The sequence below is a fragment of the Octopus bimaculoides genome, chromosome 9, assembly GCF_001194135.2.
Source record: "Octopus bimaculoides isolate UCB-OBI-ISO-001 chromosome 9, ASM119413v2, whole genome shotgun sequence".
Classification (NCBI taxonomy): Eukaryota; Metazoa; Mollusca; class Cephalopoda; order Octopoda; family Octopodidae; genus Octopus; species Octopus bimaculoides.
The window spans coordinates 59,690,086-59,717,492 of NC_068989.1; the positions used below are offsets into that span (position 1 = coordinate 59,690,086).

A 27,407-nucleotide genomic window follows, 5' to 3' on the forward strand; every position below is an offset into this window, starting at 1 on the left:
TTGGTTGCTCTATTGCCAATATATATATATATATATATATATATATTGGTTGCTTTATTACCAAATATATACAATTCTAAAAAAAATATTCTGTTGACATAAAAGATTTATCATTTATGAAACTTTCTTCAAGTTTCTTGGATTATATACAAATGAAGATTCTAAATGAATACACTTCGTAACAACATGTATAGATGAATGGGTATGTGCATAATAGTCTTCACACAAATGAATCAAATCAGAGGAAAATTTAATAAGTTTCCAATATGATGAAATTTTTCCCTGCAAACTCTAAACCTTGCTCCATAATTTGAATTTTGATATGGATGATTTCGAATGGAGTTTATGTCCAGTTGCTGTAGAGATATCAAAAGGGTAACATTAACAGATGTAAACTTCCTTGTATTTCAATAACACTGCTACAAATATAAATCATTTACAAATGCAGGATCTTCAACTAAAGACTTCGGCCATGATGCTGACATGTGAATTGGCTATTTACAAAGTAGTTGTTGCTGAGGTTTAGAGTAAAGAATATCAGTGGAGTTTTTAAAATGTTATAGTGATAAAGATCAAGTGTGATAACTGTAAGTGACAGAAATCAAAATAGTTCCTTGCATTCTTAACCAAATTCTTACATTCCTAGCATTTCTTTTACTTGATTTTCTTCTTCTTGTAATGACTCACTAGCATATTTCTCCATAAGCTCCATTTTCTTTCGCAGCACAAGAGCCTCTTCAATCTGAAATAAAAATACCAAGAGTTCTGTGTAATTTCATGTTAGCTATGAACTTATTTATTTACTGAACTAATCTGCTAAATAGGTCTTTTAGAATTTCATAAAGAATATGACAATCCAATGTAGAATATGAAATTTAGAACTTTAGTGTAGAGTTTTTTTGTAATCTGTAGTTCTTCATTTAAAATCAGAGTAGAAAGAATTCTCAACATTGAACTCAATCTAGCTCTGGCTATGATACAAGTTCTATGATACAAAGTCCTATGATGCACACTTCCTGTTTTAAAGTGATCTAAATTAAAACCGTCCTTCAAAATTTCATGTTAATTTAAGTTTCAAACACTAGTTTCATAATCAAAGATAGTTTATTAAATTCTTCATTATTTTCAAAATTAATTGAAATAATGGCAGTGCATTTCAACAGAAAGATGGTAATGAAATGCTTAATGTATAAATTTTTTTCTTGAAACAAATTTCTATGGCATAAGAGACATTATCTCCAATGATTTAACATAAATTTTCCTGATTGCCATGGGTTGGATGTTTTTTTCCAACATTTTTCTACTTGATGCAGTCAATCATCATCTCATTTACAAAATCTAACAACCATTTCTTGCTTCACTTCTCTCTACCTTAGGCATTTTCTACAAGTCAAGCAAGGCATTTTTTCATTGTCCAATCACATCATGTCACAACTAACACAACCCTGCAAACATTGAATAATGCTTTTAATGCCCAACAATTCTACCAACTCGTTTTTCTCAATCCTTCACAGCTTTTCTCTTTCAAATGCTCAAATAGCATTGGAACTTTTTAAATGTGTTTCATGCAGTCTGCCTGTTAGAGAGAAAACTTCTATTACTATAACAGAAAAACTCTTTGTTGCTGTAAGATGCAACAGCTTTCTGAATTCTTTCCAAACTCTAGCTGTTCTAGGTAATTCACTACAATTACCTAGTAAATGTAACAGAGTAACAAAATATCAGTGGAATAATTATTCCAAAAATAAGACTATAGAAGGTATGCTGAGTTAACAGAGTGTCACCATGTATTTAGGTAGCTAAAATTGTCATAAATTTGTTCAAAATTGCAATAGTTATGATTTAGTCTCAGCATTAAAACCATCCATCACTGGAACAAAACTACTCAGTCAACAGGAACATTAGAGAAGTGGCAAGTCATGCTTGACTAAGAATAACAGGGAGGGAGGAAAACCAATTCAAGTCATGTTTGACTAGATAAACAAAACCTTATTAAATCATGATATGTTGGCACTCCGTCGCTTATGATGTCGAGGGTTCCAGTTGATCCGATCAACGGAACAGCCTGCTCGTGAAATTAACGTGCAAGTGGCTGAGCACTCCACAGACACGTGTACCCTTAACGTAGTTCTCGGGGATATTCAGCGTGACACAGTGTGACAAGGCTGGCCCTTTGAATTACAGGCACAACAGAAACAGGAATAAAGAGTGAGAGAAAGTTGTGGTGAAAGAGTACAGCAGGGTTCGCCACCATCCCCTGCCAGGGGCCTCGTGGAGCTTTAGGTGTTTTTTCTCAATAAACACTCACAACGCCCGGTCTGGGAATCGAAACCGCGAGTCCGCTGCCCTAACTACTGGGCCATTGCACCTCCACTAAATCATGATAATATTAATAACAAAAGGAAATGACAACTGTAGAATAGACACAAGTTTGTGTGTGCTTCAATGTATCTGAGAATGTTAAAGTATTCTAGAATTTCTATGTTCTAACACATACTTTTCAAATAAACAATATAAAAAAAAAGATTATTTTATAACAAAATAAAAATTGTTAGAAATATATCTTTACTTCTTGTTGCGACGGCACCGGAACATGAGCAATAAAATGTTGACTTTCTTTCTCTGTTCCAGTATTTTCTTGTTCGTCATCAGAATCAGACTGTAAGATAAACATCTCTTTTAGTAATTTACTCATATTCACACATTGATTTGCTAATTCAAACAACACACAAGAATATAATGTTACTACAGTAACTGATGACACATTACTTCTGTATTAATTTAATTTATGTATCTGCTGCATAATATATTTCAATTGGTTCAATTTTTAAGTCTTCGGGGGTCAGATATCTACATAATTCCAGATTCCGTTTGAATGGATTACTCTGAAGATCAGAATAAAACATCAAAAAGCTCTAATTGGAAAAGTAATTTCAAGAATGACAGAAATTGCAAAACATATGATGCAAGAGGAGAAACCATAAACCATCATGGAATGAAGAATCACAAAACGATTATAAAAATTCAAGTGGAATTATCAAGCATTAATTAAATATCCAACATCTAATGTACACTTTGGCACAATATGGAATTGGTTTTACCCTTCTTTCTTTCTCATGTAACACTGAGCTTTCAAATACAATTCAGAGGAAAACAAATTCTCATAGGAACCACATGCACTCTGAAAGCTACATGCTATAGATGCAGATGTAGTAGTCAGAGGTTTCAAACTTCTAACTGCTCCAAACCATTTTGGATCAGAATGGATGACTTAGAAGAAACTTTGTTTTAATACATTATGAAATATATGAAGTTATTGATGTATCCAGGCTGTATTTGCAAGGAACAACAGAAATAAACTATTTATACACAATAGAATATACTAAAGAAAGAAAACAGTAAATTAAACAACAAAAAGAAACAAAAATACAGACAGTAATAATGGATTTAAATTTTGGCAGAAGGCCAGCAATTTGGGGGGATAGATTAAGTCAATTAAATTGACCCCAGTACTCCACTGGTATTTATTTTATTGTCCCCCAAAGGGATGAAAGGTAAAGTCAACCTCAGTAGCATTTGAACTCAGAACATAAAGAGCGAGAAATGCCGCAAAGCATTTTGTCCAATACAGCAGTGATTCTCCCAACTCGCTACTTTGATACACACAGTAATAATATATTAATCAAACTAAGGCAGAAACATTACTATGCTGGACAAAATGCTTAGCAGCATTTTTTCTGACTTTACATTCTAAGTTTGAATGCTGCCAACGTTGACTTTGCCTTCCATCCTTACGGGGTCGATAAAAATATGTACCAGTTGAGCACTGGGGCCAACGTAATCAACTTGCCCCCTCCCCCAAACTTGCTGGCCTTGTGCCAAAATTTGAAACCAAAATATAAATCAAACAGTTGATAATTCAAAATTATAAAATGTTTCCTCACATCTTCCTCTACAGCATAGATATTAGTATCACCATCTTCCTCATTATTTGACATTTCTTCACTTATTTCTCCTCTTAAAAATGCTTCTTTCTTCTCTTTCCATTCTTGTATCTTTTTCTCTACAGCTAAAATGAAAAACAATCAGATCACAGAACATCAAACAACAGAAATAATGACTACAATTTTCATATGTACTACTTTACAGTATGACTTTCATCTTACTACATTCCAAGTTCACTTCTTCCCAAACTTCTGATAAAAGTAACTAAAGAGACAAAAAATTTCAAGTAATTGTGAAATAATGAAACTGGTTCAATTCTCATTGCAGGCTACCAAAAAAACACCCCCTTGTGGACCTAATTTCACAATTGGATTCAATATGCATGCTATGCAGATTCATGAATTTATTTATTCACAATCCATGCTTTATTACTCCCAAGTAATTAGTGTCAAACTATCAACTTTTGCACCATTATGCAACTGAGTTTGGTCCCAAGACTGATGTTTGTTTATATTTTAAGAGGGAAAGGGAGGTGAGAAAAATCTGATGATTTAACAATGAAATTGTTCAGTTCAATCTTCATTCCAAGCCATCAAAAAGGAATTCATGGGCCTAATTTCACAATAATACTCAAATACTAAGGATATGACACTTGACTGCACACACACACATCCATTATCATCATTTTACATTTAATTTCTCCATCATTGGTTAAGTTCTTTTGCAGCTTCTTGCCATATGCTGTGGTACTCTGTCATCTTCTTTACTAAGTTAACCTTCATGAGATCAGCTTTCACCAATCTTTACAACTTCCTTGGTCTTCTTCTACACTTTCTTTCCACTTGGACTGCCATCCTTGCACACAGGATTTGACTCCAATTATACCCACTTTTTCTCAACCCATTTATAGTCAGATGTTCCTGCACAATGCTATTACACATCCAGCAGAGCATGCTTCATTTTCTTTTTCTTTCCAGCCTTCACATATGTTACACATTCAAAGCCCATACTTTGCCACCATACAACATCATACTTCATACTCATACGAGATGCACTTCATTCAGGGACAGAATCCCTTTGTTATCAGCAGACATAATAGCTCCTTGAACTTTTTCCACCCTAGTTTTTATTCTGGCTATTTTTGTTAATTAAGTGACCTACGTAGCAGAATCTATCAACTATTTCTGAAAACAAGCATTGAAAAGAGTAGGTGTTCTAACTGCTCACTAATTTTGCACATCATCTACAGTCTTTGTCAGTCTACTTGTAATCCCACTACATACAAAGCCACCACCTCTGAGATCCTATGGCATCTCTTGTGCACTCATAATTTACATCATGTGATATTCTAACCAACTCTTCTCCTTTATGCAAATCAAACATAGCACTTCCCAGATAACATTAGTTTCCTTTTCTGATAAAAAAAAAAAAAAAAAACATTTGTTAAGTTTACTTTAAAACTTCATGATTCTAGGCCAGTGATTCTTAACCAGGAATGGTGGGGGCGTCAGTAATTTCCAAGGGTGGCATGAGCCCGTGAGAAAAAGCAGGAATTTCTCTACTTATATATTTGTTATTCTCTCAACGAGAGCATGGTCAAATAATGAGAAGTTTATGAAAAAATGGAAAAGTATTGCCTTATGCCTTTAGTTTTCTTATTCTATCACTTTAAATTTTTCATTAATCTCTTACCAAGTTTTTCTTGTTCACATTCTAAAGGAATCAGTACTCCATCATCATCATCTCTGTAGCCATAGTACACTGCATCAATATCTTTCATGAGATCTGCACGGGTCTTTCTAGGCTGTGATGGAGCTGTAAGAAAAAAGAATTACTGCTTCATCTGAAAGATTAGAATTTAACCCTTTTGCTACCATATTTCTGTCTGAAATACTGGGCCATTAGTTAATTTCAGTTAATTTGGAAAAAAATGAAGAATTTAATAAAATAGCTTTATCATTAGTAAGCTGGTGTTTAGAGTATAAATTAAATGGAAATTTTGATGGAAGATTTAAATATAGCTCAGTAGTTTTCCACCATTTTTTTGCCTATGGACCTTTTGACTACTATTTTATTCTGGTGGATCCTCATCACCACTCAAAGTTCAAAACTAATTTTAAAGATACTTCTTTCAAAATTCTTATTTTGTTTTCCATACATTAACCTTTAAACACTCAGATTGCTCTGTCAAATGTAATGCTTATTTATTGACATTGTTTTGCATTAATCATATATCATCTTGTAGCTTCAAGATTGATGTAATATTTTTAGATTGACATTGTAGGGTAATTGTAAAAGGCCTGATCTGGCTGGTTTGGACATAAAACAGAGAGAATATTTTGGCTGGATATGGCCAGTTTAAATGCTAAAGGATTAACTTGTGTTGGTTGAACTATGTAACAAATAAGAGAAAGAAACCAAGCTATTTGTTGCAATAAATACATCCAAAGTAACACTTTTTCATGGACCCTTAAAATACTACTGTGGATCCTTAATTTACTATTTTGCTTGCATGAACCGCCAGGGGTCATACAGACTCCAGTTGAGAACCACTGATTTAAATCATTTTGACACAAGAAATCTATATCATAGTCTCAAACAGGTTGGTATCAAAAGAGTTACAGCTTGCCTAATTTTCATTACAACTTACGTTCTTGTTCAAAAAGTTCTCGCACACCAGGAAGTTCTTTTGCAGCTCCAAAATACCTAGTAAAGATAAATAAATAAATAAATAAATAAACAAACAACAAATAAATACCTAACAGGAATAAATAAATAGTGTCTTTATGTCTTTTATGTCAGAAATAGACCTCGATTGGAGTCAAACTATAACAAAAACTTTCTTTTGTCAATAACAACTGTAATTTTCTTTTTTTAATTACATTCCTTTAAATAATATTAGAGATTTCAATAAAATAGCAAATACTTACTTATATCCTCTATTTCCAGGTACCTCTTTACCTTCATGATCCAACATCTTAGGACCAACTCTCTGAAAATTTAATTTGTTACAATGAATATCTTTCATTCCAAATATTTATTTCAAACATTAATATGAGAGATTTACCATTGATACATAAATATATATGAGGGTGTATGAAGTTTTATATAAATATATATACAATCAAGGAGTAATAACTTTAAACTGCTTCTTGGAAAACACATGAACATTGCAAGTATGAAGTTGATCTTCATAAGAGATCACTATTAAGCATTCAAATGAAACCCTTTTTAAAAGCTATCAATAAAATTCAGGATGTAACTTCATTTTTATATTTTTAAACATTTTATATTCATTTTGTTATTTAAGCATGAAGGCACATGGCCTAATGATTAGAGTATTAGGTTCACAGTCATAGGGTTGTGGGTTCAAATCTTGGACAGGGTAGCATGTTTGTACCCTTGAGCAAGGGCTATCATTTCATGTTGCACCAGCCTATTCAGCTGAAAATGAGCACAAGTGAACTGCTAGAAAGTTCCACTGAGTCGAGGAGAGAGAGCAGAATGAATATCTGTGCCTGCTTACAAATAAATAGGTCCCTAAAACAATTAACTAAAGTGTGGTACCATCGACTAAATCATACCTGCCCATCAGTGTGACAGCTGAGGTTTTCAAGCTATTTTAGCATTCACCGAATGTCTTAGAATAAAGACATTTTCTATGATTTGCTTAATAAATGTTTTATAGGGAGATAATTTCTTAATTGTAAACATTCAAATTTCATGAAAGGTTGAATTAAACAAAATCATATAACCGATTAAGCTTAACTGCCCCACCACAAGTTTTTCTTCAAATTTAAGATGTATAGAAATCTCGCTTTATGAGATGCTATCATATGTTAAATTCAAATTACGATGAACATAAACAAACAAACAAAGTTTGCTTTTAGAGGCGTTGAGATGTCTTAGAAAGTTAAAGAAGTGATTTTAAATTCTCAATCGCATGATAATGCTAATAATATAGCCTGAACAGGATAAACTACCCCTATTTTGCAGAAAAAAGTGTAGGCAACCAGTGGCAAAATAGAGGTAGTTTATCCTGTTCAGGCTATATTATTAGCATTATCCTGTGTTTGAGAATTTAAAATCACTTCTTTAACTTTCTAAGACATCTCAACGCTTCTAAAAGCAAACTTTGTTTGTTTGTTTACATTCATCGTAATTTGAATTTAAGATCATCTGACTTAATAGTCAAGCAATCAACACATCACAAACAAGAGTTTGAATTTGTCCTCTTTTGATTAAACAATCAAGTGTTTTAAGCCACTCAAATCTTGAGATAGATTTATTTTTTAAAACTATTATTACAAAATATTTTGAATAACTATAACACCCTATATTTTAGAGTATTACCCTATATGTTACTCTTTATCTTAGATGAGAAGCTAATTTAATCAATCCCAATAATATATTGTCTTTATGTCTCAATTACTTTACATGTTGGGATTGGTTACCAGACTCTCAGGAAATACTGCTCATTATAGACTAGCATCTTACCAGGAGAGGATTATCTCATCTAAGAATCAGCCCATAAAGTCCTTCCAGACTTAGGAGATGCTAACAATTTACCAGAATGATATTTTGGTGTTTACTTTACTAACACCAATAGGATGATAACCCAAGTCAACTTCACAACCATTTAAACTCACAATCAAGAGAAATGAAATTAAATGTAGTAAAATGCTTACATCGGTGCTCTTATGTTTTACCTATCTCCACTAACTTGCACTTTTAATATATTGATTTCTTACATCAGCACAAGGCCTCCAATTACAGGGAAGGGAATTCAATTATATTACCCCACTGTACTTGACTGGAAGGATGAAAAGCAGAGATCACTTTGGTAGAATTTGAGCTCAGAATCTGAAGAGCCAAAACAAAATACTGCAAGGCATCTTTGTCCAACATTCTAATGATTCCACCAATCTATAGCCTTTTCATAAACTATTAGAGTGTCCACTGGATATGCCGCATCACCATGCATAATAGTTTTCAATGGATATCACATGTCCCCATATATTACAGCTTCCATTAGCTATTTTGCATCAAGCCATTTCATGTCAACATGTTATATCAAAATTGTGATAATTACTCTTTTACTGGTTTCAGTCATTTGACTGCGACCATGCTGGAGCACCGCCTTTAGTCGAGCAAATCAACCCCAGGACTTATTCATTGGAAGCCTAGTACTTATTCTATCGGTCTCTTTTGCCGAACTGCTAAGTTACGGGGACGTAAACACACCACCATCGGTTGTCAAGCGATGGTGGGGGGACAAACACAGACACACAAACACACATATATACAACGGGCTTCTTCCAGTTTCCGTCTACCAAATCCACTCACAAGGCTTTGGTCGGCCCGAGGCTATAGTAGAAGACACTTGCCCAAGGTGCCATGCAGTGGGACTGAACCCGGAACCATGTGGTTGGTAAGCAAGCTACTTACCACACAGCCACTCCTGCGCCTATTATTTAAATATTTCCATATAACTATGTTACTTTAATATTAAGTATCTAAATATTTGCAAAGCTACTCACCTTGTAATCAGGACCTCCAAGTTCTTTAATCCGATCCTCCCAATGGCCTTTCTCCCGCAGCAGTTTATTGATTTCATCATTAACATCACGCAGTTTAAACTCTCCCAGACCAGCTGAAAAAAGTAAACAACAAAACTTCCTTAGAGAGTTCTTAGAAAGGAAGAATTATTCAATAAATACTTGACATTTTGACATTAATCTTTCTTCATTTCTATTTAATCTGCTGCTGTTGTGGTTTAGACTCCAAATCAACTCTGATTTAGCATTCTAGTATGACTATCCTCTTTTTACCTGATGAAATTTCTGAAGAGACAATAATTATAGTTAGATTGTCACTGCTTCCTTCCCTTTTTATGACAGTAGAGTATGACCTGTTATTTCTAGCAGCTTAGGTTACCATGTAGAGGATTCCTCATTGATGATATCTACTGCTGTTATAAAACAAGAAACATAAACTAAGATATAATGTCTTCCATTGTTACAGTATTACACAATAGAGGCATCAAAGATGTCCTACAGATTTTTCAAGTGTTTTCTTCAAGAAGGATTTAAGCTTAGTTCAAGCTAACAAAGCATTTGTCATTAAACAAACAATACTACATTACCTAAAGTGATATGTTAAACTTCTCAATGATACATAGCTACATTTAAATGGACTGAAACCATTCGGCCTGCAGCCAGAAGATCAACAGTGACTGGTTTTAATATTTTCAACTTACAAAAATACTACAAAGCTCTAAGCTTCATTTATATCCAAGCAGACTTGACCAGGTCACACAACTGTAATAATTATAAACCAATGAGGAAAAGGGCTCGGCTCTACACTCAGCCTGCAAAAAATAGCAACCAATCTCCCTTAAAGTGATATCCTACCAACTTGGAGTGAAAGGACTCGTCGGATAATGTAATTCTGAGGGAAAACGACAGGTAGGGCCTGACTGAAAAGCTTTTGATTGTATTCTTTTACTTGTTTCAGTCATTTGACTGTGGCCATGCTGGAGCACCGCCTTTAGTCGAGCAAATCAACCCCAGGACTTATTCTTTGTAAGCCTAGTACTTATTCTATCGGTCTCATTGCCGAACCGCTAAGTTACGGGGACGTAAACACACCAGCATCGGTTGTCAAGCGATGTTGGAGGGGACAAACACAGACACACAAACAACACACACATATATATATATATATATATACATATACATATATACGACGGGCTTCTTTCAGTTTCCGTCTACCAAATCCACTCACAAGGCTTTGGTCGGCCCGAGGCTATAGTAGAAGACACTTGTCCAAGGTGCCACGCAGTGGGAATGAACCCGGAACCATGTGGTTGGTAAGCAAGCTACTTACCACACAGCCACTCCTGCACCTATACTGTACTTTATAGTTTATCAAGGGATAAATAACAACAATAAATAATAACAGAACTTAAACAGAAATGAAATGGAACAAAATATTTTATAGTTTACCATTCTGAATTTGTGCCACTTTGCGGGAAATTTCTCCAATAATTTGACGTCTCCATTTTTCAGCCTTTGGTAAGTCAGAACATTCAGAAGATAAATATGGCCGACGCTCCTGATATTTTAAAAGAGGATTATGAATTACTAAATACACGCACAAAACACCCACAAATATATAGGTTAGGGATTTTTTTTTTATGACATTAATTTGGAACTAGCAATTAAGTATCACTGATTCTGCTCAAAATCCATACAGGGTGAAGTGAGACAGTTTGATACAGAAAATCCTTTTTTTTTTTTTATTCTGCATTACAACTGATTTTTAATAATTGGACATACACCACAGCAGAAATTTATACAAAGTATGGAGATGTTCACAATTACCAAATCAAAAAGATATATTTATTGACATATCAGTAAAAATAATCTCTACATTTACAAACAATACGGATTTGTCGTTAGGAGATAACTCTGTTTTAGAAATTTCATTTTCATCTCTCTCTCTCTCTCTCTCTCTCTCTCTATCTATCTATCTTCCTCTCTTTGTATGTAAGTATGAGTTTGTGCACATGTTCTTTCAAAGCCAAATCATTCATTACCAAAACAGCCATGGCAAAATGTTTGGGTATTCAATAAGTCCTGCAAAAATGTTCCAAAACGTTCAATATGTTAAAAACCCAACTGTTTAGACTTGGGTCAGCCCAAATCAAATGAACCCATGTTCAAAGGTATTCCAGCCATGACTATTTCCTCTTATTTTTTTTCAAACAATGTAGGTATGGCGATGTGACTAAGAAGTCTGCTTTCCAATTAGGTAATTTCAGGTTCTGTGTCACAGTGTGACAACCTGAGAAAGTGTCTTCTATAGCTCTAGACCAACCAATGCCATATGAGTGGATTTAGTAGACAAAAATCGAAAGATGCACCATGTACATGTATGAGATTGTGCATGTGTGTGATTATTTACATTCTGGAAAGTTCAAGTTATTGTCATTATTTCTTGCCGTAACAAATCACCCACTGGTCTTACACCTTCAAAGACATGAAGAGACCACTGACTTGAAAAACAGTTAATAGTCAGTGACAGGGAGGCCATCTGGCTGTAAAGCATTGGTTCAGTAATATATTCATCCAAAAATACAAATGTATCCTGGACTGTTCAATGTGCCACTCCTTTTTTTTAATGCAATAAAGGTTGCTCTTCTAATCATCATCATTTAACGTCCGCTTTCCATGCTAGCATGGGTTGGACAATTTGACTGAGGACTGGTGAAAACCAGATGGCTACACCAGGCTCCAATCTGATTTGGCAGAGTTTCTACGGCTGAATGCCCTTCCTAACACCAACCACTCTGAGAATGTAGTGGGTGCTTTTTCGTGCCACCGGCACGAAGGCCAGTCAGGCGTTACTGGCAATGGCCACGCTCAAAATGGTGTATTTTACGTGCCACCCGCACAAGAGCCAGTCCAGCAATTGCATAGGAGCACTTTTGCTGGTGCTTCTGAGTATTAAGTGTTTTGTATACAGCTCATTCTAAGTTTAAATTTTAATAACTTTGATCTAATAGTTAACAGTATTTGATAATAAATAGAAAAACTAATGTTAGAGGTTCAACAGTATATCGCAAAGTCTTCTTACCTTTTCTTTATTTAAACCCATCTGTGCTGCCCTCCACCGAGCAAGGGTTGTCCTTAGAACAGAAAGTACAAGACATAATCATCATCACATTTGCAGCATGTTCCTTGAACTTATAAGGTCATACAAGGAACTGTTCAATAGCAAAAACACAAAGAATTTAATCAATTATGAACATATATCTAGTTTATAAACAATATTGTCTTTCTTTCTCTTTACTTCACACATTTTTTCACATATTCTCATTACATATACATACATCAAGCAAACAATATGTATGTACTATTCCTCAAAACCAAAATGAATAAAGCCCAGGCAAATTCTAAAGGTAAACATGATCGTTTGGTTCTAAGTATAAGAGAAAGCCAATATATTTCCATGGACTAAAGCACAATGAAACTGAAGGCGAATATTTGAATTTATAACATCCTAAACTTCTTTAATGATCCAAACCAAAACTGTATGATGCAGCAATTATTTGAATTAATAACAGTATTTGATGCAACATGATAGAGAATATTTCAGTAATACTTACATTGCCTTCTCACTATTACGTGCCTGTAAAAGAAACAAAAAGACAAAACACTTAAAATGTTTCTGTAAATTGTATTTCATAATTCATACAACTCTTTCCATGTTAGAATTTTAACCAATGAAACATTTAGTAATCATACGATATTTTCACAACTTTTTAGAAAATAAGTTTGTGTATATTTCAGGAAGTTCTGTGTCCAAAACATCAGAACTCAACTCACCTGATCATAATTTACAATTTATTCACTTTTCTGTAGCCAACATAGATTCTTACTAGTTTCTTCTGATTTTTTTTTCTTTCAGCTCTTACAGTACTTTTGCTGTAATCTTTACAATCTCATGGTACCTTATAATTTTACAGTACCTAGGTGAGTTCAGCTATAAACACAGAACAGAAATAGTGGTTGGGTCCAACAGCCACTGCTCCAGTTGTTAGTGTAGCACTTGCTTTATTGTTGTTGTTGGCACTCCGTCGCTAACGACGACGAGGGTTCCAGTTGATCCGATCAACGGAACAGCCTGCTCGTGAAATTAACGTGCAAGTGGCTGAGCACTCCACAGACACGTGTACCCTTAACGTAGTTCTAGGGGGTATTCAGCGTGACACAGTGTGACAAGGCTAACCCTTTGAATTACAGGCACAACAGAAACAGGAAGTAAGAGTGAGAGAAAGTTGTGGTGGAAGAGTACAGCAGGGTTCGCCACCATCCCCTGCCGGAGCCTCGTGGAGCTTTAGGTGTTTTCGCTCAATAAACACTCACAACGCCCGGTCTGGGAATCGAAACCGCGATCCTATGACTGCGTGTCCGCTGCCCTAACTACTGGGCCATTGCGCCTCCACAGCACTTGCTTTAATACATGCAAAAACAGAAATTGACTATATTGTTCATCCTTTTCTTTCAAAAATTTCGATGGAGCATTAAATGTTAGTCCCTAATATCATTTAGATATTTTTCTGCAAAAGTTTAACAAGACCAATAGCAGAAAGGTGCCAAAACTAAGTCATTCTAGGTACAATTGAGAACCTCAACGATATTAACATGTTTTATGGGTGTAAAGCCACTGTCAGTGCTATACTGTACTATAGAGCAACTACCAGTACTCTATGGAACAGTAAAGCCACTCTGTTAGTTGTACACTGAGACACTGCTTATAAGCCCGTTATTAATAAGGACTTAAGTAAATAGGGTACTTCTTTTTCTGTCCACGAAGATATACACAGCGCCAACATATGCCTATTACATACACGCGAAAACCTATAGGTATATTCTGTAGTACAATAAATATACAAGATTTAATCAAAACAGCCGTCAACACACAAGTGATTTACTGATGGAGCCAGCGTTCAACGGTGCGTCATATATGCAAATCGTTTCAATTTACCTAAGCCATTAGTAATAGTAGTAGTATCTCATAAGACAGTTAAAGGGGAAACGGTCCAGATGGACTATATGTAATCTGAACCTTTCCCCCCTTATTTTTTTTTTTTTTACGGAATCCCACGTTTTAGGCTATGGAGATTCCGATTCTGAAAAAAAATTTTCAAAAACCTCAATTTCAAAATTTCGATTCCCCCCACCCCCCGGTTTTTATATAGATCCACAGGGTAAACCTAACCCTAACTCAAACCCTAACCCTGACCGTAACCGTAACCCTGACCCTAACTCTAACCCTAAACCTAACCCTAACACTAATTTTGTGAGATTTGGCTGTTATTTCTAGCATGTAAATAGCCTGCTTGGTGGGGGGAGGAATTGAAATTTTTCAAACAATTTTTTTTCAGAATCATAATCTCCGTATATTTTTACGCATTTCTATAAAAAAAAATTTCCGGAAAATATTTTTGAATGAGGAAATGGCGGGGGGTCGAAATTTTGAATTTGAGATTTTTGAAAAATTTTTTTCGGAATCGGAATCTCCATAGCCTAAAACGTGGGATTCCGTAAATAAAATAAATAAATAAGGGGGGGAAAGGTTCAGATTACATATAGTCCGTCTCCGCCAAATATTTCATTGAGAAGGCAAGATATTAACATGAGTCTATTACATATACTTTCGGCTAAAATCTGTAGATATATTCTGAAGAAAAGGACAGCACTGAAGTAAAACATTAATGCAGCCAAAGTGAGTGAAAGTTTTCAAAATACTATGAGATACATTATGGTAAGCACCGTTGTTATATCTATTTGAAACAGATCTGCTACCAGGAATTATTGGATTAACAAAGAATCCCTTAAAAACGTGTGCAAAGTAAACCTATTTAGTAAAAAAACAAAACGTAAAGAGAGATGAACAAGTGAAATGTACAAACCATTTTTCTTTTGTTTGTTTGTTTTTTTATAAAATTATCTTATATCATAAATAAAATGTCTTCATTCCGTTAAAACATTTCTCTGTTGATATGTTTCAAAGAATTCATATTCGCCACACGTTATGAATAGTATAAAACGGTGTCCAATGACACCGGTGATTACGTGCCCTGAAATGTAGAGCTCTTCTGTCAAATGAGACAACATCGTCGGCATGGTGAGACTGACTCAATTCTTGAGTTATTTCGTTGAAGCCAGAAAGAAACTTGTAAGCTGAAGTTTATTATTTACTGAATAATAAAATAACTTTAATCTCGAAAGAAGAAAAATTAATTTATGTCACTCTCAGTGCAAAAAATTTTTTTAGTTATCTCATATACATTACAGAAATGTATATGTTACAGAAATCTGTGTGGAACATTTTAATTTGATCTGTAGCGACCAGACCTGAAGGACGATGCTAACTTTCCAACCTTAGTCTATCAAAGAATTAAACCCAAGAGAAGTTGGGGAAACCTTTAGCTTGAATAACTTTTATGTTCATTAGTTGACAAAATTCTGCATACCTCTAAACTCAGCTGTGCATGTTTTGAATATACAAAGTTGTTATTAAAAGTAAAAGCGAAAAGGAGGTATGTTTGTACTTGAGATAATTAGAATAACATTGTAGGTTATGTGTAAAAGGCCTGATCAATTTGAACATAAAACTGAATATTTGTGCTGGATATGGCCGGTGTGGGCACTATCATGCTATTAGCTGTCAGAAGTGAAAGTGCTCACTGCTAGTGAAGTATCTGTCTGTCTGCCTGTCGATTCTTTGGCTACTGACAGCTAATACCATGACTGGCCGGAGCGAGCTATATGTCTGTCTGTCTCTCTCTCTCTCTCTATCTATCTATCTATTACTCGAAAGTTCGCGCGTCCGCGCTAGCTAGTCGTGAGTAGAAAACACAAATTTAATATAAAAACATATTTCCTGAAATTGCAAATTATTTAAAATATAAAAATATAATTTTCAACAGAGAGAATTTATCAAAATAGAAAACAAATGAAGTTTGAAGTTTAAAAATAATAGGATCGACCACTCACGGCTAGCTAGCGCGGACGCGCGAACTTTCGAGTAATAGATAGATAGAGAGACAGACAGACATATAGCTCGCTCCGGCCATTCATGGTATTAGCTGTCAGTAGCCAAAGAATCGACAGGCCAGCAACAGGCAGGCAGACAGACAGATACTTCACTAGCAGTGAGCACTTTCACTTCTGACAGCTAATAGCATGATAGTGCCCCGGTTTGAATACTAAAGGGCTAAACATAGAATCGGAGTGGTTTTTATCCTGAGATGAAATCTGCGATTCCGTCAGATATTTAGGTCAGTCAACTATACGTAGATGTTTTCTTTGCAGGGCCTTAAATGTCGTATGTTAGACTGGTTTGAAAATTTAGGCATTTGCATAAAACTACAACAGAAAATCAAATTTAGGAAAATCAAAATCAGCCACGAGATTATCTACCTGTCTGCAACTGATCTCTTTATGTCTCTTGTGCCTTGTGACCTTAAAATTATATTCGTTGTTCACATACTTGGCAACATATCCAAAAGAAAAAATGAGTGTAATGTTATTAGGAGATTGGATGACAAGAGACAAAATAGGTTTGATGTAAATAAAGGGTATTTTGGTTTCTTGTGGGTTGATATAAAGAAATTAATCTTCCCCTAATCCCTTCGAAGTTGGACATAGGAAGAATGTTATTTTATTACTTTCTCTTCAAATCCTGCTACAGTCAACATGATCGAATTTTGACTTTGTACCAAAATGTTGATAGCAGATTCAGTAAAGGATTGGACCAGCAGATTATCACCAAGTCTGCCTTTGTCTTTCATCTTTCTGAGCTAAATAAAATAAACATCAACCATCGATGTAGATTTAATCAACTGTTTTGTCCCAAATTTGTGGCCTTTTGTTAGAAATCATCATCATCAGCTTACCATTTTTTAAACTTGAAACAAAACTTATACTTTGTATATATTTTCCTCATTCTAGATACATAAAACTGGCTTCATCGACACCCTCCGAATATATGTGAAAGGTGGTGGTGGAGGGCAAGGGTTCGCTCGTTTGGGAGGACTTGGCGGTACAGGTGGTAGTGTAATTCTGGAGGCAGATAAACAACAAAACTTGAAACAGTTAAAACAGAAATATCCTTCAAAACGGTTTATTGCTGGCAATGGAAAAAATAGCACGTAAGTTTGTCCAACTTAATATATTACAGAAAAACTAAAATAACACAAGGGATATTAAAATCTTGTTTAACATAATATTAGTTTCAAATTTTGGAACAAGGCCAACATTTCTGGGGTAGGGGTAAGTCAACTACATTGACCCCAGTGCTCAACTAGAACTTATTTTATCAACCTTGAAAGGATGAAAGGCAAAGTCAACCTCAGCAGAATTTGAACTCAGAACATAAAGACAAAATGCTGCTAAGCATTTTGCCCAGCATGCTAATGATTCTGCAAGCTCATCACCTTCTTGTTTAACATAATATTGGCCTTTGTTCACATGCCAAAATGTCATGTACTATAGCATGTGGATGCATGCTATATAATACCTGTAGCAGACACTTGTTATAATGGCATAACACTGTGTGAGTGTAGTCTGCAACCTCATCTTGACCCTTTAGCATATTTGGACCCAATATGGCTGGTTTAAATACTAATGCGTTAATTCACAGATGAAAGTCTCACATATTGTGTTTATGCCTTTAGAAAGACATGCAGACCATAATTCATATTGACACTTCCCTTAATTGTCTAATCAAATCAAGAAATTATGTAAACATTAGCATGATTTGTTGTTTTAATTCGCTTTTTGGTTATTTCATTATTCAGGAAAAGAGTTCTAATTGCCAAAAATGGTGCCGAGTTAAAAGTAAAAGTACCAATTGGTATTTCAATAGAATCTGATCATGGAAGACTAATTGGTAAGAATAAACCAATATACTTTTATAAGCCTTGTAAATCTTTTACCATCAGTTATTTTCATAAACCAAGTTTTGTTAAAGTATTATTATGTTCTACTGATTCGTGCTAGAGTTTTATAAATCTATAAACCATTTTCTCTGTCATACATATTGATTTTAAATTTTAGTGCAAGACCAACAAGTTCAGGGAGGGGAGTAAGTCAATTACATCAACCCCAGTGCTCAACTAATACTTATTTTATCAACCCTGAAGGGATAGAATTTGAACTCAGAATGTAAAGACAGACAAAATACTGCATAGCATTTTGCCCAGCATGCTAACGGCTCTACCAGCTCACTGCCTACCTCTATGTTGCAAGAAGATTCAGTTTCTCAATTTTAGGGTATGTTTTAATGCATCTTCATGCATATTTGGAAGTGCACATGTATTTTCAAATATTCAGCTTCCATCATCAGCATAGGTTCGGTTGTTTGACTGAACCTGGCAAGCTGCAAAGCCACATGTAAGCTTTGGCATGTTTCTGCAGCTGGATGTTCTTCCTAATGCTAAACAGAGTGTACTAAGTGCTTTTTTTTCATGCCACCAGCCCTAATGAGATTCCCACATAACTTGTAAGACAGTAAAAGAACAAGGAAAAGATAAAGAAAAAGCTTCCACTACTGTGAGGAGTATCTGAGAAGGAAAGGTGGCTTTATGCCAGTTGTTGAAAGAGTAAAGTATGACAGATGGACAAGCACAGGTGTCTTGCTTTGGAAGAGATGCATGGCTGAAGGAGATAAAAGGAAGGTTATGATGAAGTGTCAAAGCAAACTCCTCAAAGTACAAGAAGGTGAGCACAAGAGAAGGTATGGACAGTGGGTCATGGGAGGGGAGGATAGAGTGGATACTTTCGTAATGGTTAAAAACAGGTACAGAGGTGAATATAGTGAGTAATGAACAAGGGTGAGGGTGCAGTTGAAGGGAAATAACAGTATAGAGAAGGGTGAAGCAAGTGATAAGAGTGACTCAAGAAGGAGAATAGATCAGAAAGCAGTGGGATAATCTGCAAGGTGTAGGAGCAAGAGTGGGGGGGAGATATAGAGGTACATAAGGGGCTATAGTAAAAGGGCATTGAGAATGATATCAGATAAAAGAGGTGTTAAGAATGGAGTATAGCAAAGGGGTGGCTGCAGATTCAGAAAGGAGGCAATTGGTAGAATCGTTGTGGGCAGGGATGATGATGAGGAATGGTTGTGATTTGGGGTCCAAAAGGGGATATATGTACCAATTATGAAAGTGTACTTAGTAATTATATCACTGTATATGATTACAAAATGTATCTTTTCCAGTATGGCTACCTACTTGATTCGTTATTTTAATTATAGAGATAACCGAAAGTTTCAGTTTTTCTAGTTTTTAATTTTTTTTTTTTTTTTTTTAATTTTCACTTTTGAAAAATTGATAGGGTTTTTAAAACTAATGGAGTGACTTCCAACCGCAAAGTCGTAAGGTGATTAACCCCTCTGTCTCTTTGAACAGGTGAACTTAATGAAACTGGACAACAATTGCTTGTGGCGCATGGAGGTGTTGGAGGTGGTGTGAATAATAAATTTCTTGGCCAACAAGGTGAAATGAGGACTTTGAAACTTGTCATGAAGCTAATTGCTGATGTTGGTTTTGTTGGGTAACAATCTTCTCCAAATTATCTTTTATCTTTTACTTGTTTCAGTCAATTGACTGCAGCCATGCTGGAGCACCACCTTGAAGAGTTTTAGTCAAATAAATCAACCCCAGGACTTATTTTTTAAAGCCTAGTACTTAATTTATTGGTCTCTTTTATCAAACTGCTAAGTTAAGGGGATGTAAACACACCAACACCAGTTGTCAAGCAGTGGCAGGGGAAAAACACAGACAAAAAGGCATACACACACATACATATATATGTATGTATGTATGTATGCAACAAGCTTCTTTCAGTTTCCGTCTACCAAATCTACTCAGTCAGCCCAAGGCTATAGCAAAAGACATTTGCTCAAGGTGACACGCAATGAGACTGAACCCAGAACCATGTGTTTGGGATGCAAGCTTCTTACCACACAGCTACACCTGCACCTATAATGTTTTTTTTTTTCCACTGATCACAAAATTATATTGCTAAACTACTGACCATAAATCCAAACCTATCTACTGCTATTGTAGAGTACCTATAGGCAAATTACTATTTTGTGTGTCACGATATGACTAACAAGTAATACTTATGCCTCGTGATGGTTAACTATAGTAAGAACTGTATCGGTAATTGCTTGACATTTGTAAAAATGATCTTGTGGGCAAGTGTCTTCTACTATAATCCCTAGCCAACCAAGCCTTGTGAGTGAATTTGGTAGATGGAAAGTGTGTGTTTACATTTGCACTCTATGAAAATTGCTCACTTCAGTGTTGTCACTTCTGTCAACAAATCATCTGCTCAATTTTTGCCTTCAAACATATTTGAAATAGATGATTCCTTACTTGGGAAATAGGTAAGAGTAAGCAACAGGAAGAATATCTAACTGTAAAAACAATGGCTCGATAATATATACATCTAATCTATGCTAGATGTAAAATTAACAATCTTGTCTATTTTTTTTTGTTTGATGAAATGGGTCTAAAACAATATAAAAGAAGAAATAGTTGTGTTTCTTTAAACAGGAATCTCGTTAAGTTCAGCTTCATCATTTTTTTAATCTAGTGAAGGTTGGGATGCTTAACTTCAAATTCCAAATCATTAACCAGATTTTAGTGGGGAATAGGATGCAGCTAATTTTTCTCAATGAGATAGTACTTATTCACCAACCAGGCTAACTGAGACCAGAAGCTTGCTTAAAGACAATGACCTATGAACTCATAATGTCGTCTGATTCTTTATTCTGTCAGCCATTTTAATGTCAGTTTCCCGGTAGCAGTGCAACTTTTAACTCTATGCTGTGCTAAGTGTTTTGTGAATATATTTCTAACCAAGTAGACTGCCTATGTGTTTAAACAGTATGGAGGAAGGTAGTTTTATATTTTGACATTGGTGTCTGCCAACTGTAGCCTTGTTATCATACATATAGTGATCATGATTGAGATTCCCAAGCAAGTTATTTTTTCTCCATGAAAGATAGAAAATGAAGGACACTGCCTGTATGGTGGTGCCACTCGTTTACAACTATCATACATTGTAAAGACAAGATGTATTGACACACACACACAGCCACATATATACATGTATGCATCCACACACATACACACTTCTTTTTGTGTCTATCTACCAAATTTGCTCAGAAGGCTTTGGCTAGCCTAGGTCTAGTGTTGCTCAGTGGGACTGAACCCAAAATCCTGTGGTCAGTAAACAAACATTTTAACCACATAGCCATACCTGTGTGTATATTGTGGACAGTGGCAGTGGCTTTATTTCTTATCTGTGAAGTTGATTTCTTCTTTGCTGAATGCTTCCATTATGGTGATGCCATTGATGACTCTGTAGACCAATTCTGGGGTAAAAGAGCCAATGGCATTGACTGCATGGTAATGTTGGTGGAAGACGAAGTTGATTTTGTCAAGCCTTTCTCTCCTGTCATTTGATTTTTTTTCTTTTTCTTTTTTCGCCTTTAGTCGAGAAAATCGACCCCAGGTTTTATTCTTTGTAAGCCTAGTACTTATTCTATCGGTCTCTTTTTGCCGAACCGCTAAGTTATGGGGACGTAAACACACCAGCATCAGTTGTCAAGCGATGGTGGGGGGACAAACACAGACACACACACACATACATATATACGACGGGCTTCTTTCAGTTTCCGTCTACCAAATCCACTCACAAGACTTTGGTCGGCCCAAGGCTATAGTAGAAGACACTTGCCCAAGGTGTCATGCAGTGGGACTGAACCTGGAACCATGTAGTTGGTAAGCAAGCTACTTACCACACAGCCACTCCTGCGCCGTTTTATGTAAACGTTACCATATTTTTTATATCTAGGTATGGATAAAAGTTTAAGAAGTCTATATTTTAGTGAAGACACCAATAACACCAAGATATGTCCATAGCTGTCACTTTACTTACTAACAAAAATAATATTTCCTTGCGGAGCATTGAAATTAAATTACTATTTTTATTAATGAATTAATTATCATACAATGAGGAATCTTGCCTAAGTATTCTCCATGCTTTGGTAGAGGGTTGAAATTGCACATTTATATTGTACGTGTTGGATGTATCAAAGAAAGCAAGTGACAGATTTTTCCCTATTTTCTTTTGTTTTAGTTTTCCAAATGCAGGAAAGTCAACTCTTCTTCGAGCTCTCTCCAAAGCTAAGCCAACTGTAGCTCCATTACCATGTAAGTATTTAAAATAAAAGCAGAAGAGCATAAACTTCACATGTAGTCAATACTTTGTGTTCCAACAGCTATTCCATTAAACTAAACATTAAATGTATAATTACATAATTGTGATACATAATTAATTTTGTTTTAAAATCTCATCTGTTAAGCTAATTAGCATACTATCTTGAAAGTAAAAATTAGTAAAAGCATTCCTAATAGAGAAATATAAATTTCATTCTCATGATCCACACTAACGGGCCAAGTTTCTGGATGTCAACAGGTCTTTATGTAGTAGACATAACAGGCTAGATGTTTTTGGTGTACTCGAAAATAGAATTCACCCAGTATAGGTTCAACAGATAAAGTTGTGTGACTTAAATGTTTATATAAAAAGAATTTTCCTGTTGTTTATTAATCATTATTGTCATCATCATGGTTTTAACTTTCACTTTACCATGCTTGTGTGAATCAGATGGAATTCATTGAGGTAGATTTTCAAGTGGATGCCTATCCTGTCACCAACTCTAACCTGTCTTCAAGAAAGGTAATATTTCCCCATGGCCAGACTTGTTTCTGCAGAATAAGGGAAATGAAGGGCACTACTTGCATGACAGTGATGCTCATCTATAGCTATCATGTGGTGTCAAAACAGGAGATACAAACACACACACACACATATATGATGAGTTTCTTTCAGCTTCCATTTACCATTTCTATTCACAAAACTTTGGTCAACCTGAGCCTGTGACAGAAGACACTGAACCCAAAACCTCATTTTTATGAAGAAACTTTCTAATCCACACAGCCATGGTTGTACCTATATTGTGTCAAATTCTTTTATTATAATAAAAGGTTTTTACAAAGACTTATTTTTCAGTTGCTTTCACATATGTGTTTTAATCTCTAATAGAAATTATGATTCAGTTTCTTTTTATTTTAAGTCAACAATTTCATATTCATTAAATTGAATTGAAAAGAAAGAAATCAATTTTTTTTAAATTTAGAAACTAAAATTTTAAATGCAAATTTGATTTGAAATTCAGTATAAAAACTGAAATTCGACTTTGATTTTATAAAACATCTTGAGTTTCATTAATTTGGATTTTAATTTTAGATTTTGTACTTCCTTGCTTTTGGTTTATGAATCCATCTCTGTCATTTTTAATTTTGATTTTAAACTAAAACAAAAAAAATTGTATCAGAATTCATGTCTCAGTTTTTCAAAGCAGAGAAACTGGATTTAATTTACATGTATTATACTTTACAGTTACTACTCTTTGCCCTGAGATTGGCATGATTGAGTACTCAGATCACAGACAGGTAAGTTTCTTTTATTAAATTATACATCATTCTCAATCTTCCATATTTACCTGCAGGCAAAGTTGGACACATTTGTCAGTTATTTGTCATGTAATACTCAAGAGGAAACCCGCACAATTTTTGTTTTGTGACTGGCTTGTTTATTTTGGGTGGGGGCTGTGGAGTGCTGATACATGTTTGTATGGTTGGATGTCTTTCTTATCACTAACCAATTCTAAGCTTGAATTACATGCATTTTAATCGTGTGTTTTGGCCCTAGAGACTGTTTGCTGGAACTAAAGTGTCTCCTCTGTCCAGTAGCTATCTTTCTTCAAGTGTCTACTCTCCTAATTTGGTTGCAAGAGTCCAGTGCCACATAAAAAGTACCCGTACTGGTGCCATGTGAAAGGTACCCAAACTGGCGCCAGGTAAAAAGCATGCATGCTGGCACCATGTAAAGGCACCCGTGCTGGTGCTATGCTAAAACCACCCAGCACATGCTGTAAAGTGGTTGATAGGAAGAGCATCCAGCTGTAGAAACCAAACCAAATCCACTTGGAACCTGATGCAACACTCCTGCTTGCCAGCTCTGGTCAAACCGTCCAACCCATGCCAGCATGGAAAACAGACGTTAAATGATGTTGATGATAATGATCTTCAGAATCCACATCACTAAAATGAAAAAATTATGAAAGCAGCCATTAAAATGATACAATACCTGTGAGGTTGCCACTGATTAAATCTTGCATAAACTCTAAGCTAGGTAACATTACATGCAATCAGCAGTACATACAGCAGTGAAGATACCTGTCAGCTACAATTATCTAAATGCATCACACCACTGCCAAGAGGGGAAATTATTACAAAAGCTTTTTATTATCAATGATAAATTCAAGAATCAGAAATAATTCTTGTGCAAAGTGGTTCCATCTTCTGATGAAAATGGCACAGACAAATTGTTACAGCAAGTGTTGTTGTGAACTGGACTCAAGTATGTTGACTTAACAATTCCACTAAGAATATATTTTTTTCCTTTTTTTCTATTGGTTTGGTCTAGAGGAATGGACAGTGTCTGTGGTGTTTTCAAATCCTCTTTGATGCTATTTAATCAGCAGATTCAACACACAGGTGTAAGTGAATGAATCCATCCATCTGGTGTCCTAGAAAATAGAAATGTTACATGTTCTACAAATAGTGGAATACTTCTATTAGCCACCAGGTGCTTCTTAAACTAAATTTGATCAAGATAGTGACCAAGCTCTTTGGAAATATGCTGTGCTTGAGAAGACCCGGCAAGCCAAGTGAGACCATAACCCATGGCCTATGCCAGGGGTGTAACCAGCCCACTTATGCATACCTTTCCTTCATTGGACACTAAACTCTGCTTGCGAAGACCTATTGAGGCAAGTGAAATCGAAATCAAATTTGATGACAGCACCGCTTGACTGGTATTCGTGTTAGTGGAGCGCCAAGAGCACCATCTGAGCATGATCGTTGCCAGTGCCGCTGACTGGCTCCCATGCTGGTGGCACGTAAAAAGCACCATTCGATCGTTACCAGTGTCGCCTTACTGACACTTGTGCCGGTGGCACATGAAAGACAACATTCGAGCGAGGTCGTTGCCAGTGCTGCTAGACTGGTTCCTGTGCAGGTGGCACATAAAAAACACCTTTTGAGCATGGCCGTTGCCAGTACCGCCTGACTGGCCGTTGTATCGGTGGCACGTAAAAGCACCCACTACACTCTCAGAGTGGTTGGTGTTAGGAAGGGCATCCAGCTGTAGAAACTCTGCCAGATCAGATTGGAGCCTGGTGCAGCCATCTGGCTCGCCAGTCCTCAATCGAACCATCCAACCCATGCCATGAATTTAACGTTAGCGTCTTATGAAGCTAAATTTATAAGTTCTAAAATTGCAGAAGAATTTGTTGCTGGGCAATTTAGTTTAATGGTAAAACACTTGACGCGTAATCACAGAGATGCGAGTTCGAGTCTCATGGCTGGCCAGTAGCGTATTTTTCTGCAATAAATGGATAATTTATCCTGATCACGCTATTTATAGCATTATCACGTGTTTGAGAAATAAATTTATTTCTGTTCTTACAATTTCTCTTGTTACTATTGAACAGATAAAACTTGCTGATTTACCTGGGCTAATTGAAGGAGCCCATTTAAACCTTGGCATGGGGCACAAGTTTCTCCGACACGTTGAAAGAACCAAATTACTGTTGTTTGTTGTTGATGTTCGTGGCTTCCAGCTACAAATGGAGAAAGAAAAAAGATCAGCTTTGGAAACTGTTTTACTTCTGAATAAGGTTGGTTCATAAAACATGTTTATTGTTTTCTGTTTTAATTTCTGACAACCAAAAACCAGCAGAATTATATTTTTTAATTCCTAAGCAACATTTTTCTTTTTAATTGTAGGAGTTAGAACTTTATCAGCCAGATTTAATTAGAAAGCCTGCAATTCTTGTTTTGAATAAAGTGGAAAATGAAAAAGATAAACAAATAGCACAAGAAGTTTTAGACTTGGTGCAACAGCGTCCAGGTAAGAGAAATACAAGAAATTGAAAAACTGAATATATGTATTTGTATTTGTTTAGTGCAGCTATTCTGAAAGTTGACCTATTATTATTATTCAAAATACCAGGAATCTGTTGAATGATAAACAGCTGACTGTAACAGAAAAAAATATAAACAGGCGCAGGAGTGGCTGTGTGGTAAGTAGCTAGCTTACCAACTACGTGGTTCCGAGTTCATTCCCACTGCGTGGCACCTTGGGCAAGTGTCTTCTGCTATAGCCTCAGGCCGACCAAAGCCTTGTGAGTGGATTTGGTAGACGGAAACTGAAAGAAGCCTGTCGTATATATGTATATATATATATATATGTTTATATATATATATATAAAGAGCATTACTACAGAATAATGCCACACACCAGACTTCCCAAATAAACACATTTCCCTGACGAATTTTTTTACACACTAGCTTCCTGATAAAATTCTTGTAAAAGATTTTTATCCTATTTTTATTTTATTAACCAAATATATATATGTTTGTGTGTCTGTGTTTGTCCCCCCAACATCGCTTGACAACCGATGCTGGTGTGTTTATGTCCCCGTAACTTAGCGGTTCGGTAAAAGAGACCGATAGAATAAGTACTAGGCTTACAAAGAATAAGTCCTGGGGTCGATTTGCTTGACTAAAGGCGGTGCTCCAGCATGGCCGCAGTCAAATGACTGAGACAAGTAAAAGAGTAAAACATTAAAAGTGAGTCGAAATTGAATTAAAACTGGATAACATTATTCATCTATACTTTAGGAAATGGGCGAATAAAAAAAAGTCATTTTGGAAATCAAGAGTTAAAATTATGTTGCAA

The 27,407-nt window shown here is 35.6% G+C and overlaps 2 protein-coding genes across 2 annotated transcripts in view; one reads left to right on the forward strand and one right to left on the reverse strand.

The window, feature by feature from the left end:
* LOC106871043 (pre-mRNA-splicing factor ISY1 homolog) lies at positions 1-15,603 on the reverse strand. Its single transcript, XM_014917304.2, has 11 exons — positions 15,428-15,603; positions 13,118-13,140; positions 12,586-12,637; positions 10,953-11,061; positions 9,486-9,598; positions 6,876-6,937; positions 6,596-6,651; positions 5,638-5,760; positions 3,945-4,069; positions 2,570-2,659; positions 1-742 (listed from the first exon to the last, which is right to left on the reverse strand). The coding sequence occupies exons 1-11, from the start codon at positions 15,428-15,430 to the stop codon at positions 635-637; spliced, it is 864 nt and encodes a 287-aa protein (XP_014772790.1). The 5' UTR covers positions 15,431-15,603; the 3' UTR covers positions 1-634.
* The window catches only part of LOC106871042 (GTP-binding protein 10), a 13,880-nt gene continuing 2,058 nt past the window's right edge, over positions 15,586-27,407 (forward strand). Inside the window, exons 1-8 of the mRNA XM_014917303.2 lie at positions 15,586-15,693; positions 17,472-17,671; positions 18,320-18,411; positions 19,931-20,075; positions 22,674-22,747; positions 24,000-24,052; positions 26,158-26,343; positions 26,453-26,576. Coding sequence (XP_014772789.1) covers positions 15,640-15,693; positions 17,472-17,671; positions 18,320-18,411; positions 19,931-20,075; positions 22,674-22,747; positions 24,000-24,052; positions 26,158-26,343; positions 26,453-26,576 — 928 coding nt within the window. The 5' untranslated portion in view covers positions 15,586-15,639. The remainder of the gene's footprint in view (positions 15,694-17,471; positions 17,672-18,319; positions 18,412-19,930; positions 20,076-22,673; positions 22,748-23,999; positions 24,053-26,157; positions 26,344-26,452; positions 26,577-27,407) is intronic.

Bases quoted from the DNA above. Each gene is read 5' to 3' on its own strand.
- LOC106871043 (XM_014917304.2), bottom strand. The intron at 12,638-13,117 runs GTAAGTATTACT...TTCTGTTCTAAG, and splicing joins CGTAATAGTGAGAAGGCAAT to GACAACCCTTGCTCGGTGGA. The intron at 6,652-6,875 runs GTAAGTATTTGC...TATCTTTACTAG, and splicing joins CCTGGAAATAGAGGATATAA to GTATTTTGGAGCTGCAAAAG.